This window comes from Hippocampus guttulatus, chromosome 13, assembly GCF_054856545.1.
Source record: "Hippocampus guttulatus isolate MCC_2025c chromosome 13, RoL_Hgut_1.0, whole genome shotgun sequence".
Classification (NCBI taxonomy): domain Eukaryota; kingdom Metazoa; phylum Chordata; class Actinopteri; order Syngnathiformes; family Syngnathidae; genus Hippocampus; species Hippocampus guttulatus.
The window spans coordinates 6908748-6925414 of record NC_141273.1 but is presented as its reverse complement, the minus strand read 5'-3'; the positions used below and the strand labels follow the sequence as shown (position 1 = coordinate 6925414).

The 16667-nt window shown below is 41.3% G+C and overlaps 1 protein-coding gene across 1 annotated transcript; it reads left to right on the top strand.

The window, feature by feature from the left end:
• Window positions 1-5638: 5638 nt before the first annotated feature.
• On the top strand, window positions 5639-16617 carry LOC147196133 (delta-like protein 4). Its single transcript, XM_086127883.1, has 11 exons — window positions 5639-6016; window positions 6114-6365; window positions 7065-7119; window positions 8732-8995; window positions 10093-10153; window positions 11159-11289; window positions 11380-11549; window positions 11826-12045; window positions 12659-13394; window positions 13581-13689; window positions 15248-16617. The coding sequence occupies exons 1-11, from the start codon at window positions 5963-5965 to the stop codon at window positions 15251-15253; spliced, it is 2058 nt and encodes a 685-aa protein (XP_085984009.1). The 5' UTR covers window positions 5639-5962; the 3' UTR covers window positions 15254-16617.
• Window positions 16618-16667: the final 50 nt, after the last annotated feature.

Below are 16667 nucleotides of genomic sequence, written 5' to 3'. Positions count from 1 at the left end.
TGGACGCTACAGCTTCGTGTTTGCTTTCACTTCACCAAACTTGGCTTGTAGCAGACGTGCACATTTTCAGCTTGACGTCTCTGATCCACTGGTGAAAGGAAACTTTGATCTTCTCCTCTTTCATCTATAACTGCTTCAGACAACAAAGTGTATGCAGAAAATTGGTGAAGATTGCACGACTGTCTGTGTCCTATGTGTTGTGTTGTGTTATTTTTGTTATTTTGACTTCAAAATGGCGCGCGAGAGTGGCTGCCTTTCCAGCAGCTCCTATATTTTTTTGTTCTACTTCTTCCTTTCATAACTTTGCTGCTGTGAATTGGGAATTTCTCCATTGCGAGACTAATAAAGGTTTTCTTATTTTATTTTACTTTGTGTTTGCTGCTGCCTCTTGTCCGATATCCCTTGAACATCTATTCATCCATTATCCAAACCGCTGATCGTCATGAGGTTATTCTACGTTCCAACCCACACCTATGGTCACGAGTTGTGTGTTGTGGCTTAAAGAACAAGATCCCGGATACAAGCGGCTAAAATTGGTTTACTCTACAGGGTGTCAGGGCTCGCTCTTAACCCCTCTATCCCACTGAGGGATGAACAAGTGGCAAAGGTAGAAAAATGCATGTTTACATCAGAGTTCATTCACAATTTCCATGCGACAAGAAAAGTACAGATGAACATCTGGTGAACGTTTGCGACCTTGAATGGACCGTGATGAACTCTGACGTGAATGCAACATTCGTTGCCTTTGAAAAAACTCGCAATTGTTCACAGCTCAGCCAGATAGGGGCTTCAGAGATAGGATGAGAAGCTTGGTCATCCGGGAGGGGCTCAGAGTCAAGCCATTGCTCCTCTGCATTGAAAGGAGGAAGATGAGGTGGCTTGGGCATCTGAAACTGGATGCCTATTTAGTGTGCTGTTCCAGGCACAGGAGGCCCCGAGGATGACCCAGGACATGCTGGGCAGACTATGCCTCCCAGGTGGCCTGGGAGCTCACTGGGTTTCCCACTGAAGAGCTTGACGAAGTGGCTGGGGAAAGGGAAGCGATCCAACCCCGGATAAGGAGATGAAAATGGATGGATGGATGAAGATCTCTGCAATTTCTGAGGAATTGGAAACTTCTTGTTGAACTTTTCGGACATCTTGACTCTGACAGCTCCATGATTCAATTCCCGAACGAAAGAATATTGATTGTAGACCAAACCAAACAAACTGAATCAAGCAGTTTCACATCTCTAGAATGTATACAATCCATCCTACAAGAGAGACCCTTAGGTACCACTTAATTCCCCTCAGTCAGTATGTTGTGTTTAAGGTCGGGACAAAGGCCGTGGAACAATTGCGAGTCAGCTTTACAAAACACTGTCACATAGAAAAATGATTTCCTATTGTGAGTACAGATGGAACCGTAGAAGTTCCAAAACTGTGTTTATTCTAGAGCAGCACTGTAGAAAAGAGCTTGTGAGATGATAGTTTGCATTGGCCCAAAGTAAATAACCCAAATGCTGAGTGCACTGACATTTAATGCCATGTTTACGGCCATTTATACAGTCCAAATATGATAAATCGGTCAGCTTGATATGCAAAGAATGATTAATTATGGATAGAAAATAAAGACATTTTAGGTGCATTTGTAAGGCACCGAAATCCCCTACTGCTCGGGGCAAAGATTTCAAAACTCTTAGGCCAGCACTACCTTATGTTTTAGTCATCCTTTTCACAGCATTGTTTAGACATTGTATACAAGGAAACAGTATAACAGATTCAATTATCAGGATCATGCAAATAAATAAATAAATAAATACATACATCTAAAACACATCAGACATGCACTCATTAAACACCGTTTCCAGACTCCAGCCCGTTCCAGTGGGCTTCTGGCCATCACATTTGTAACTGTAAGTGATTTGTCTCCCGATCTAATGTCTTGTAATTGAGTACTGCAACTGCTTGTCTTGTCTGTTTTATGATGTCTCATTTGGTTCTTATTTCTGTCATCGTGGTTTTAAAGTTTTATGTCTTTTGCTCTGCTATTTCAAAAACCTGCCTTGGGACTATGGCTGAAAACTAGCATTTGTGCAAAGTCCGGCGCATTTGCACTGTTTATTCTTGTGTTGATTAATGTGCACTATCAAAATGAAGGGGGGCGGGGGGGGGGGGAGTGAACTGCGCACCCCCGAACATTACAATGCCAACTCCTGCCTGCTTATCCTTCCCCATGAACCAAAAAGCCTCCTGACCAACAAACTGATAACCAAATGAATAAAAAGGTGAAACTACAGAAATGTTTCCCTCTTGACAAGAGTCAGCAGCGTTAACCGTCATTGAACAAAATAATTAGGGGTGTGCATCTCACCAATAAAAGACAATTTGATACATGATTCAAGGATGGTTCGATAGATCGATCGATCAATAAATAGAGATCTAGATATATCGTGACACCACGAGAGATTCGCCAGGGCGAGTCTTCTCAGGTCAAAGTTTCAGCAAAATGTCTTTTTTTTCTTCTTACAAAAGTACATTCATGTTTCGAATAATTTCCACTGAAAGTCTGTCCTCAGAATTCAAAAACAACGTTCCTCCACATTGTGTTGGCTTCTCCTACCTGAGTCTTTCCTTTCCTTTTCCTTCCTCTTCTCACTCTCCCTTAGCTCCTTTATTTCCTCGCTTTTATCCCCAGCACTGCCTGTTTTAATCAAGTGGCTGAAGTAGGCACACCTGTTGGAGTTGTGCGGCATGGTGGGAAAAGTAGTTTCTTCCTAGTCAGCCATTTTTGTGTGCACCACAGGCTTTTGAATGAGAATATAGTTGAATGTGTTTTATTTTAAGGCGAGACCACCTGCATTCTATAACCTGGAGGTTCTCAAACTCTTTGGGTCCAAGTAGCCCTTGCAGAGGAGAAATGTTTCAAAGGACTCCAATTCATACTAATGCCAATTTAACTTCACTTCAGAATTTTTAATTGGCCCGAAACTAAAGTAGGGATGACATTTTGAAATGATTTGCAACCCCTAAGCTATGACTCATGGACCCACAGGGGCTCTGAAACCCCTGCTGTAAACAGCCATTTTCTCCATAGCACCTATTTAAACACATGTGATGAATATTAATAAGTCATTTTCACATATCTGAGCCTGAAAATTGGGTGAAACCTCTCACTGCTATTTAAAGACATCATGTTAATGAGCCAGTCGGTGTTGGGAACATCAAACATTTCAAGTTAGGTATGAAATGTGCAGTCCTCTTCTGACACTACTTTGGCCCTAACAGTCCATTGTTTGATCGCTACTTTGGAGTTTCCAAGCCGTAAGTCACAGGTAATGACGGTAGGCAATGAAGTCATCGCTATAGGAGAGCTGTGGAACCATGCTCCTCCATGGCCAGGGAACGGTGGCAAAATCCTGTTCCCTCACTCTAAATTCCGCCGGGACACGTTTGCCCTGTTGCAGGCGTGATAAAGGACACAATGCTCTGTGCCCAGCATGAGCTGAGAAAAAGTGTACAGCATAAGGCATTTGGATTTGCTCAGAACGCTTTATATACTGTTTTCACTTCATTTTTCTCTTCCCCGTTTGGAACAATTGCTCACACTTGAAAGGAGATCAAAGTGTTCTTAAAGTGGAGTGAGTGGATGTTATTTCAACAAACATGGTGCCCCTACACTTTCCAATTGATACAAATGGCTTTTCAATTGCTGACATTATTGGTTATGATGTATAATCATGAAAAACTAACAGCTGGGTGCCCAGGATTGTTTGATTTTTTTCACAAACTATGAACAATAGCGTATAGTCGTGGCTTTTTCTTACACTATAAAGTTATTTGTCATAACGACAATGTCTATCTACATGCAGAACTACACAACTACAATCCATATTTGGATCAGTACTAAATTTGACACATTGAAAGCAAATCACCGGCAGCAAATAGTTTTAAGGAAAATCTATGTGTGCGCGTGTGTATGTGTGCGGGTGTGCGTGTGTGTATTTAAGAAATATTGCTGAATACATAATTTGCAATTCAGTCAAATTCAATGTTAATTGACTCTATCCATCCGTTTCCCATCCCACTTATCCTCAGAAGGGTCGCAGACATGCTGGAGCCCATCCCAGCTGTCTTCGGGCAATAGGTGGGGTATACCCTGAACCGGTTGTCAGCCAATCGCACGGCAATAATAGACGAACAACCACCTGCACTCACAATCAACGCCTTGGGACAATTTAGAATCTAAACTTTAGATGGTTCAATTAGCCTGCCATGCATGTTTTTGGAATGTGGGAGGAAATCAGAGTACCCGGAGAAAACTCACATGGGCACTGGGAGAACATACAAACTCCACACAGGAAGGAAGGAATCGAACGCTACTCCTCAGCACCGTGAGGCGAACGTGCTAACTAGTTGTCCACCGTGCCACCTACTGACCAAGTGCTCCTCTACCGACCCAAAGAAGAAGCCACTGAGCCAATGAAAATAAACCGTGTCATACGCGCTCTGGATGAAAGTGCGGCTTAACTTTGTTCAAATAAATGACCAGTCGCATCAGTGCAAGTCTTGCAGTAAGATTATAGTGTGAAAACGAACATGATTAAACACCTCCAAATGGATACGTGATGTAGACCTAGTTTTATTTTCTACCAGTCTATGACATGCTGGCTCCGACCCTCAGCATGGCACTGAAGTCACAATCAGGTCAGTAGAACAATAAAATGCCGTACGCCTGAGCTTGCTAACAAGTTAGATTAGAAGAGAGTGAGAGTATAAGTGAGTTCTTTTTAGATGCTACACTTAACATTGTGTGAACAATGAATGAAGGTTAATGTAACTATGAATGCTACTGCTTTGAGGTACAGTAGGATCGTACCATTATCCGTAAACACACATTTATGGCACTGTAAGGGGAACACTGATGTAAATATTCCACTACATTGCAACGTACACAAAAACAGTGTGTACATTTTTTGAAAATAATTTTTACTACTAGATAGTTTGAATGCTAATTACCTTGTATTATATACATAGTTTCATTATCCATTTAATTCTTCCTCTTATTTAGATCCGATTAAAAAAAAAAGAATTCTTAATACTGGTTGATATGAATTACTTACCATGAAACATTTTTCATCCATATTGCTCAGCCTTTGGATATCAACAGCAAAAAGCCATTTTAGGGCCATTGTGCTCAAGATTTCTTCGGTCATCTCTTTTAACACAGTTACATTTTGTCTCAGTTCAACTCGAATATACAAAACACATGAATGTCTTATCTTATCTTATTTTTGCGTTGTGATCATTTGAATCCCCTTTTTAAAAGCCCCAAAATTACCCACAATCTATAATAGTCACCTTTTGATTGTTGCACCATAAATTCCATAAATCTAATGTTTGTGGAGTTTTTACTACATCTGGTATATATTCCAAGTTATCTCAAAACGAAAAAAAAAAGTGACTTCATCAGTTGTTTTCTTCGTGCTATTGCACAGGCACTGACGCACACTCACGCTCACAACACATAAAAAAGGAGGAAGGGCGCGGGGGGGGGGGGGGCACAGATGAGAGGGCGTGGTGTTTGTTGTTATGTTCCTGCCAGCTGGGGCATATATAAGCAAGAGGGGAGACGCGACTGAGTCCACAGTGGGTGACACTATGCACTGATGCTCGTCCACATGCATGCACACGCATCACTTTCGGCCACCCAAGTGTCCCTAAAGCAGCAGTACAACAGCGACAAAGTAACACAAGTGACCGGCACGATGGATGGACATCATAAAGACCGCAGAATGACTCACTTGTGGATATTGACTATTTTGATATTAGTCTAACCTCTTGTTTTTGCACTGGATAACTCTTCCCCCCAAGCTGGAGCTTCTACTGCGGGATTCTATTTATTTGCATTTCGGATCTTCCACCCGGCGGCAGGATTTGTGGACGAAAAACTTCTAAGGATACGCACATCAAGCTCTAAAGGATGGCCGTTAGGTTCACATCTACCCTCGCAATAGTTGTAACATGTTTTACTCAGGTACGGTGCGCGCGTTGTATAAGAAAAGGAAGTGGTTTGTGTGAAAATGTGGTTCCCCCCCCCCCCCCCCCTTGCTGAACTTTCGCCTCGTGTCTAGGTTCTGGGGTCAGGTGTGTTCGAGATCGATCTACATCACTTTGATAATTCCAAAAGTTCGCTGGCCAGTGGAAGGAGCTGCGGCGTGAGCGGCTGCAGGACTTTTTTCACGGTTTGTTTGAAGAATTTCCAAACGGTGGTGACTCCAGGAGGTTGTCTTTTTGCCAAGGCCAGTACACCTGTTTTGGGCACCGACTCGTTCAGCATGCAGCCGGACTCCAGGTTGCGGTTGCCCCTCAACTTCACCTGGCCGGTAAGGAATTCATACTTTCTTGCGGTTATCAGCCGACATTTATAGATCAGATTTGAATTATGAATATGGTCAGTGGAGAGAACCATTATTTGTGGTACGAAAAGTCACTAAATTACAGCTACTATTTTTTAATGCAAATAATAATTACAATTAATATAATTAGTTCCGTTATGTGAATAATGATGTGTAAGCGCTTTGTTACAGCTGCCGCTGTTGTGGAAGCGCTATATAAATCAGCATGTATTGTATTGTATGTTAGTAATACGTGTAATAATGGTAGTGATAATGATAATAATAATAATAATGGTAAAATGTATGGATCCACATTGATACAGTAATTGTATTTTATAGTTTGTGTATGCATTATATTATCTTTCCATCTATTTGTATGCCCCTCTCAATCTACATCTATTTTTATATTTTTCGATTGATATCTATTTTATATTTATCCATCTACATCTTTTTTTATATCTTTACCTATCTACATCTATTTCGATCTGTCTTTCAGGCTCTCTCAGTCGGCGTGTGTGTGTGCGTGTCGTGTGCGTGCGTGTGCGTGTGCGTGTGCGTGTGCGTGTGCGTGTGCGTGTGCGCGCATGTGTGTGCTTAGAAATTCAGATTGCAATGTTATTTTAGATTACACGTGCCACAGTTGCAACGTTTTGGGTGAGATATATTTCCCAATTTGTCCATCCCCAGGGTGCCTTCTCTCTCATTATTGAAGCTTGGCGTTCGTCTGCTGAGGAGCCTGGAGGTAATATTACTTTGAAAAACATAAATAAATTACGTATATATATATGTATATATATATATATATATATCTGTGAATGCAAACACTTTGTTTTTCTTCTTTCTTATTTCTACCCACAATCTTGCTGCTGTAGACTGTAAATTTCCCCAGTGTGGGACAAATCAAGGATATCTTACTTCAAAATGGCGCCGCGAGAGTGGCTGCCTTTCCAGCAGCTCCTATATTTTGTTGTTCTACTTCTTCCTTTGATAACTTTGCTGCTGTGAATTGGAAATATCTCCATTGCGAGACTAATAAAGGTTTTCTTATCTTATCTTATTTTTTTTTATATACAGTGTGTGTGTGTGTGTGTGTGTATATATATATATATATATATATATATATATATATATATATATATATATATATATATATATAACCACTAGGGGGAGACATCTACAAAACACAACTCATTGGCCAATTACGTCATACCTATTTCCACAAAATTCAATAAGCAGTCTTCGGGCGGGAGGTCACGTGACAATAAATCCATCTGGCATTGTCCTTGCCCTGGACTTGTGTCCACTAGGATGTCTTGTGACTCATACCTCAAGCAAAGCTCTCACAACACAATCGCAACTTCCTTTATTTTATTTTGGCCCTGCGTGGGAAAGTGCACTGTGTTAAGTGAGCACATGAGCCGTTGCCAAAAAAGTTTCCCCACCCTTTCACAAAGTCTCCACAATGATCATATTGATCATGAACATTGTAAATCAGGCACAAGACAAATAAGCACCTGTCTTGAGCCCTGCCACCATGAGGGGGCCCCCAAGAGCAATTAAGACTTAAGATATCCTTTATTTGTCCCGCAATGGGGAAATTACAGTCAAAATTCAGAAAGGAAAACACTGGGTAGGGAGAGGGAAAAAAAACCACGCTCGAACTATCCTCTTCTGAGGATAATTTAAGTCCAGGATATAAAAAAGACCCTAGCACATAAATAAGCATATGACAGTTACAACAAGTCACAAGACATAACATGTAATAAGGGGGAGGATGAATGGGAAGGGGGGGGGGGGGGGTGACCGCGACGCGGCACCCCTGGCCAGCTGCACGGACCACCTTGCGCTCCGCAGATCGTACCACGTCACGGGGGAAAAGAATCGGAGCGATGAAGACGGTGATAATAAGGATGTGTATGCGCGTGTGATTGTCTATTTTTTTTTTTTTTTTAAGCATTTGCTTGACATTTTATGTACTTGTTGTATTTAATACTGTTTTGTATAATTTAAGTTAGTTTTATATTTCCAAAAGATTTTGTTGATGGCATTTGATGCTTGTCTTGTTGGTGCCATTTTTTTAAAGCCTAGCTCAGTGATTCTCAAAGTGTCGTACTGCTACCGCTGTACTTGAAATAAAATGCATGACATACATTCTGTTAGAATGAATGAAAACATCAATCATCAATCCATAGATATCAAGAACATAGAACATATAGCTTAAAATAGAGTTTGAGTTCAGTAGCATGCTTTATTAGCATAAATAGAGGGCCTCAAAATCAAATTCTGCTGAGGGCCCAATGCAGACTTGTATACAATTCTCCTATCATGAACAACTCCTGTATTCTTTCCTCCAGATACCACCCACCCTGAATTGTTGATTGGCTCTTTTGCTATCCAAAGACAGTTGGGAATAGGGAATGAGTGGTCCCAGGATGTGCAGAGCGGGACGCAGACGGAGCTAAGGTACTCATACCGCTTCATCTGCAATGACAATTACTACGGGGACACTTGTTCCAAAATATGCGCTGCCAGAGACGACCTTTTTGGCCACTACACCTGCAAGCCTGATGGGCAAATAGCGTGTCTGCCAGGATGGAAGGGACAATACTGCCAAGAACGTAAGCACGAGTAAAGACACCATATGGGCACTTTTTCTTTGTTTGTCTTAGAAGGGCACAAGTCAGTGGTTTGTTTGTTTGGCTTTGTAGTAGTAGACTTTCAGTTTGTGCAGTTTGCTCCGCGTTTCACTTTGTTTTTGCTATAAACATGCTGCAAACGTTACTCTGATGTGCACGTAGTTACATTTAAACCTTTCACTTAGCCAGGGATGTCCACATTTTTTCGCTGAATGCCACATTCAGAAAAAGGAATGGATGAGGGAAGTCACGACAAGTGTTTCTGAAATATGATTCAAAAAATTCAAGATGCTGGAGGGTCATCATATGCTAAACAGGCAAAGAAAAAAAACATTTGAAAATGTGTTCATATTCATGTGATACCTATTTTTTTTAAATAGCGCGCCATGAAATTCATTAGACATTGTTTAAATTTAAAATCAAAAGGTGTGATGCCTTAGAATCATTGAATATGGTTCCGTTTTTATTTTATAAAATGCAAGCTATCTTTCAACATTTTAACTTCTTCTTGTAACCAGATTTAGTTTTTATTTTCAACCAGGTTTAGTTTTATTTATAAAAACATGCAGCAAGCCAGCACCTGAGCCAGACTTTGGGCACCCCTGAATTAGTTGTATGTGCAAGTCCAGTGGCAGTTCAGGGGCCAATGTCAAGAATTGGCGCACTTTCTCTCAGCGTTTAATCCAGTGAGGTGCTCTGTGAACAGCGCACGCCGGGTTAATCGCGGCATTATAGGCCGCCACGCGCCACTAAATTGTGGCTTCTATTGTTGCGGTGGTACAGGGCAGCAGCTGCAAATGGGGCTCGAAGCTGCCCACTAACAACAATGGGACAGCTGTCACGTTTTTTTTTTGTTTTTTTTTGGAGCGCGGGGGGGGGGGGCTGCTTTCAGAACAAGCATCTGTTCTGCACCATCGCTACCGGCCATTTAACAGCATGCAAAATCAATGTCACATGCAGAACACAGGGGGCAAATTGTGCCTTTCCATTCAAACACCAGGAAGCAACTTTGACAAGAAAACCCTATACAAGGAAAAGGTTAAGCTTTAACATCCTTCTATTATATTTTTTTTCCACAGCGATCTGTCTGGATGGGTGCAATGAAAATAATGGGAATTGCACAATACCTGGAGAATGCAAGTGAGTATTTGCAGCAGATCAGTGCACTTTTATCTTTGCTTATGTTTCCCACAGGAAACCACTTATCAATTCATTATTTGATATTTAGGACATAAAATAACTTTGTCACTGCCATGGGAACAATGAAAATCAGTTAGAAATGTCACAATTTGCAGCTCAGAAGTTCACAATCATGAAAATGCTTATTCACAGAACATAAAGTTATTCGTATTTTATAGAATGTCTCTTTTATGATATAGTAGTAGATGGATTATTTTCATTCAGGTATTGCATAGATTTTTTTTGTGATCAGACAGAATTGACTAGAATTGTATTCATTATATTGCATTTAAGTGGAAAGGTCATTAGTCATTAGTTTGTCTGTGTGTGTGTATGTGTGTGATAGAGGGTGGCGCATTTCACAGCTTGGTGGTAGAAGCTGTATGGGCCTCATGGTTGTAGACTTTAGTGGTCTGTGGTGTTTTCCAGAGGAGAGGGGTGAGAAAAGTGAATGTACATATAATAGATGAATTCAATACTTGGCAAAGTTCTTTCCACCAACAATGCAGTGGCACCTCAAAAGTTGGGATTCTCCGACAATGGAAAACCATATTTTAATCATGGGACAAACTGTCACCATCGTAAAACCTTGATGAAATAAACAGACAATTTTATAAGGTCAACTTTTTTCTAAGACAAAAGAAAAGTGTAAAAATGTTCAAACGTAGCATTTTTTAAACACTTACAGTAGGTTTAATCACATTTCAATATTTTAAATATTTAGATTGAGTTAGTCCTGCTGTTTATTTTCTATTTTTATTATATTTGGTTATTATTATCTCTTGCTTTGATGGCAATAACAACAGCATTGAAACATTTCGTGTTTACCTTAAACATCTTTTATTTCACATTAGATTTACATGATGGAAGAGTTATAAATCTGTGGTATTGGGTTTACCCCTGCACGTCTCTGTTGTGAGTGTTGATCCAATATTAATTGTGGCCTTTTACTTGTCTTTGTTTTAGATGCAGAGAAGGGTGGCAGGGCGTCTTTTGTGATGTGTGTAAACTGCACCCATCATGTAAACATGGTACCTGCACTGAGCCGTGGGAGTGCGCCTGTAAGGAAGGCTGGGGGGGTATCCTTTGCGACCAAGGTGGGTTAACTTTTCCTTTATGGAAGCAAAATCATTTCCGGGACAAGCAGGCTGAAAATCGAGAGTATAACGGTGCCCTCTCTTGTCCAGACCTGAACTACTGCACCCACCACAAGCCGTGCACCAATGGGGCCACATGCATGAACACGGGCCAGGGAAGCTACACCTGCGCCTGCCTACCGGGCTTCACTGGAGTCAACTGCGACTCGGAGGTCAGGGAGTGTGACAGACGGCCCTGTCGCAACGGAGGCAACTGCTTAGTGAGTGCGGAAGTCCCTCACTCTCCTTTCCCACAACACAGACTTTCCTGTTTTTGTTGTTGCCTTTGCCTATCTGCGAGTCCAGGAGGATGCCATTGATTGTCAAGTCCTGGTTGACCCAGTTCCCAGTTTACAGTGTACTGTAAATAGGATGAAAACTAAAGGATAGATGGGGGGCTCACTCGGGGGGGGGGGGGGGGGGGGGGGGATTTGCAAACAGGATATGAAAAGAAAACATCTGACGCTGAGCTTTTCGATATCGTTCTTTGCTTTCAGGAGATAGAGACTGGATACAGGTGTGAATGTCCACTAGGCTTTACCGGGCCGCGCTGTGAACAACGTACGCTGACGTGCAAGGACATGCCCTGCTTGCTTGGCGGCAAGTGTAAAGAGACAGAGAACGGTCAGAGTTACATCTGCCAGTGTCCAGCAGGCTACACTGGACTTAACTGTGAGAAGAAAGTGGATAAATGCACCTCCCTGCGATGCACCAATGGTAAGGCACCACCGCGCCATCCAGTTGCATGTTCAACATTTTTCTAGGTCGCTAATTTGTATTAGCACCATTGACACTGATGGGCAGGACATCCTGCCATGAGTCTAACTTCGAAAGTAGAACAAATAGGCGGTATGATGCTTGTGTAAAAGCCAATGCCTTAAAGGCGGGACAGGGGTGTGAGGTGTGACACTTAACACTCACTTCTTCAGCTCTGTTGTGTTGAAAGTGATTCGCTGTCTGACATGCCAGATGCTGATCGAATTACTGGTTACTGTACATGCATGTACCACATACATGTACCTCAGTGAAAGTACAATTTTGTGTGAGTTGATTTTTCTGAAAATAAATAGAAACTGAGTTCTTGCACTTTCAGTGGTAATTTTTATGCAAGAGCGCCCCTTGCACTAGAAATAAAATCACAGTATCCGGTTATTTTGCTGTTTGCTTCAAACCCTTTGTTGTTGAACATTGGATCTTTTATCGAGAGTGATAAAATGATTAGATGCATCAAAGTGCAGAGTTGAAAGGAATTTCATCAGACCGTGGGTGACAAGGCATGACTCCTTCTTGTGACTGGATCTAACACCGGTGGATGTTCTCTGTCCATTAGGTGGCCATTGCATGATGAACGGCAACCTGCGTGCATGCAGCTGCCGCGCAGGCTTCACAGGCCTCCGTTGCGAGATCAACGTCAACGAGTGCGTCGCCAATCCCTGCGCGAATGGCTCCACCTGCCAAGACCGCATCAACGACTACACCTGCTTGTGCCCTCCCGGCTACACCGGACGCCACTGTGATAGGCCCACTGACCGCTGCGCCTCTTGGATCTGTCTCAATGGTGGCACCTGCACCGTCGGCACCAAAGGCCAGCCTTCCTGCCTCTGCCCCACCCATTACAGCGGCCCTCAGTGCGGTTCTCCGCATGTGCCTTCATCCAACAGCCCTAACACTGGGTGGGAGTCCGGCGACAAGCTCAACTGGGTGGCTGTCAGCTCGGCCGTCGGCCTGGTGGTAGCTCTGGTGCTCTCCTGCATGGTCATCGTGGTCATGAAACAGGTGAAGAAGCAGAGAAGCAAACAGCAGGCCTCTGAGACCATGAACAACCTTTCCAAAGCGAATTTCCAGAAAGACAACCTTATATCCACGTTGGAGCTCAAGAATATCAACAAGAAGATGGACTTGGAGATGGATTGCTCTAGCGAGAAGTTCAACCACAAACACATCAACCACTTCCACACGGACTATAAAACCTCCATGGGGTACAAAGATGAACAATGCCTCCTGGAGAAAGATGAAAACTGTGAAAAGATGATAGAACATAAAAAGCATCTGAGTAGAATGTACAGGTAGGTGCTTATATACCACAAATGCGAATACAACCACATTGTGACTTATTGGATACATGTGGATTTTCTGCCGCTGTTGCCAAATCCAATATATGGCAGACTAAAATGAATTGATTAGCCGAATATTAAAAAAAAAAAAAAAAAGGACCAACAGGACCAATAACCCACCATGATATGTCGTTGCAGTGAAAGGCCAGAATGCAGAATATCAACAATATGTTCCTCCAGAGAGTCCATGTATCAGTCGGTCTTTGTGATGGCAGAAGAAAAACAGGAATGCATCATTGCAACTGAGGTACGTTTTGCGTTTTGCTTGCTTTTCCATGGGTCACAGGGGAGGCCCCAATTCCTTCCATTTAATTTTTGCAGAGATTACAACCCACCAAATTTCCCAGAAGGCCCGCAAAGTGGAAATCAGTTCAACTTCTTGTTGTAGTGAATGCTTAAGATTGCAAGTCAGTGTTTTCCAAATTAATAGCTCTAATATAAGTAGATAAATTAACTTTCTTTGATATTACTTCATGGTTCATTTGCCTTTATTTTAGCATAGCCTAACTATAAAACAAAGCATTTATTTATAATGCATATGATAGTGTTGTTGTACAGATTCATTGATTCCTTCTGATTATTAAAAATAATACATTGGGAGCAGGCAAGTCAACTTTATTTGCAGTATATAGCACAAATCATAAACAACACAACTTAATGAGTTTCACGCAACCAAAAATCCAACATATAAAAGCATTTACAAACAACTAAAGACCTTTGCAAAGCGTAGAGGACAAAAATAGTATTATCCATCCATCCATTTTCATTATCCTCACATGGGTCGTGGGGTGTGCTGGAGCCTATCCCAGCTGTCTTCGTGCAGTAGGCGAGGGACACCCTTAACTGGTTGCCAGCCAATTGCAGGGAACACATAGACAAACAACCATCCACACTAAAAATCACACATCGGGACAATTTAGATTGTTCAATCAGCCTGCCATGCATATTTTGGGAATGTGGGAGGAAACCGGAGTACCCGGAGAAAGCCCACGCAGGCACAGGGAGAACATGCAAACTCCTCACAGGAAGGCCGGAGCCGGAATCGAACCCTGCACCTCTGCACTGCGAGGCCGACGAACTAACCAGTCGACCACGTGGCGCAGAAAGTAGTATTAAAATTACCAGAAGAATGTACGTTGACACCATTGAAGCAAATTTACAATCAAAAGATTCAAAGACATTGAAAAGCAAAGGAAATACATTTAAAATAGCTTTCTGAACTTACCAAAAGATCATTGGAGTGAAATTAATTTTTAAAATGCCTAAACGACCTTACTCATGAAAAAAGCATCATCTTTAACCTGGACTTAAAAGCATTTACACTTAAAGCTGACTTCGCTCCCATTGTCAGCTTATTCTATTTGCATGCAGCATAACAGCTAAATGCCACTTCACTATGTTTGCTTTGAAACTATTTTTGCTCTACTATTCGGCTCAAGACCTCAGAGCCCTGCTCGGTTTATATTGAATGAACATTTCCTTCATGTATTCACAACCCAAACCATTCAGCGATTTATTGATCAGTAGCAAAATTTTTAAATCAGCTCTAGAGCTTTCACGTTTTCAAGTGGATCTTGAGACGACAGCCGTCTATTAAATCATATCCGCAATATTGAGGAAAACAAATAATCACATTTTGATTCTTTTTCAAAATTGTTCCGCCCTATTTTGGAATATTTGGCAATGATGTCAATGTTTTTGGGGACACCCACCCTGTATATTTAGTCTTTGAATAAATTTTTCAGTGTCTTTCCTAGTTTTGCCGTTTAGGTCACTGATGTTGTATCTTTCTCTTGTGTTTTTAGGTGTGATATATGACAGACGTGACCACCATTTCTTGTGGACTGTTTACAAGCATGGGGAGGGACTGGGATATATTTAAATGCAAAGTTGCTGCTCTTGAAAACTTGATAACTGGACGGAGCCCAAGCGCTCAACGAATGCAATAGCACTAAAGCTACTCAACTACGGAAGAATGTAAAGACTTTGGAACTGAACGTTGTTCATCCGGATGTTTGCGATTTTATTTCCGACATTCGTGTTCATCTGAAGATATGAGGCCTTGAGGCTCATACCGCATTTGCATGTTAACGAGGGCAAGAGGACTTTGTTGATGCGATCCCCTCCGGCTTATTGCAGCAATCGACACATGAAAGAATGTGCAACAAGCATGGAGGAGGAGCTGGCTTTTTGCCATTTCCTTTATGGCCCCTGACGAAAACAAAAACCTGCTCGTCTTCAAGGCGACTGAAAACGGTTCATTTTTGGTGGTCAGGTTTGAAAAAAAAAAAATCACAGAATGTCCAGAATGCAGCCTCGAACGCAAAGCCTTATACTGTATATTTCAGCAAAACATTTTGCCCCCAGTCTTATCTTATCTTGATTCCTTTGCACAGAAGGGCAAAAAAAGATGCAAAGCGATGCAACGAAAGAATTACATGCAGGGAAACTCATGATAAGTTTTGAAATCTTATGCAAAAAAAAAAAAAAAAAAAATCACACTGAAGACAAAGAAATACATGACTATTGTACCAAGGACGCCTTCAATGGAAATGACTGAACCAATAATGTTATGTTATTTTAGTATTTGATTGGTTATTTAAGAAAATGACGCACTGATCTTTTCATCCTTGTTTTTATAAGATTATTTTGTATATAGTGTATATTTTTATGTTAAGATTAAAAATATGTTTGTCAGGTGATGCACCAACAGTGAGAATTTTTATTTTGAAAGTGATTTTGGTGTTTATTATTATTGTTTGGTTGTTATTATATAAATATATAAGGACAGAAACCTTAATACATATCTGGTACACTGTTTATTTGTCAGTCTTCAATGGTGGAGTGAACAAAGTGGTCAAATAGAGAAGTGTGATTTCAAGTCAACTAGAGTCTATTTGGTAGCATTTTATGGGTTCCGTGTCTTTGTTTTTAATGGCATCATTATGAGTGTGATGTGAAATCTGTGTGCTAGCAATCATCATTCGGTATACTCGTCTGTAATTGGCAGCAATGTAAAGATCTACTCAATCAAATATGAAAATATAGAAAGAGATATACGCATTTAAAAAAATCTGTATGCAGAAATAAATAATCATTGTGGTCTTTTAAATCCTCTTAAGTGATGTTTGTGTCTATTTGCAATTCACTCGAATAAATACTGAGAGATGCCGAAGTTGAGACCACCTCGGCTTAGTGAGCAGCACATTTTCCGTGTCGCTCATC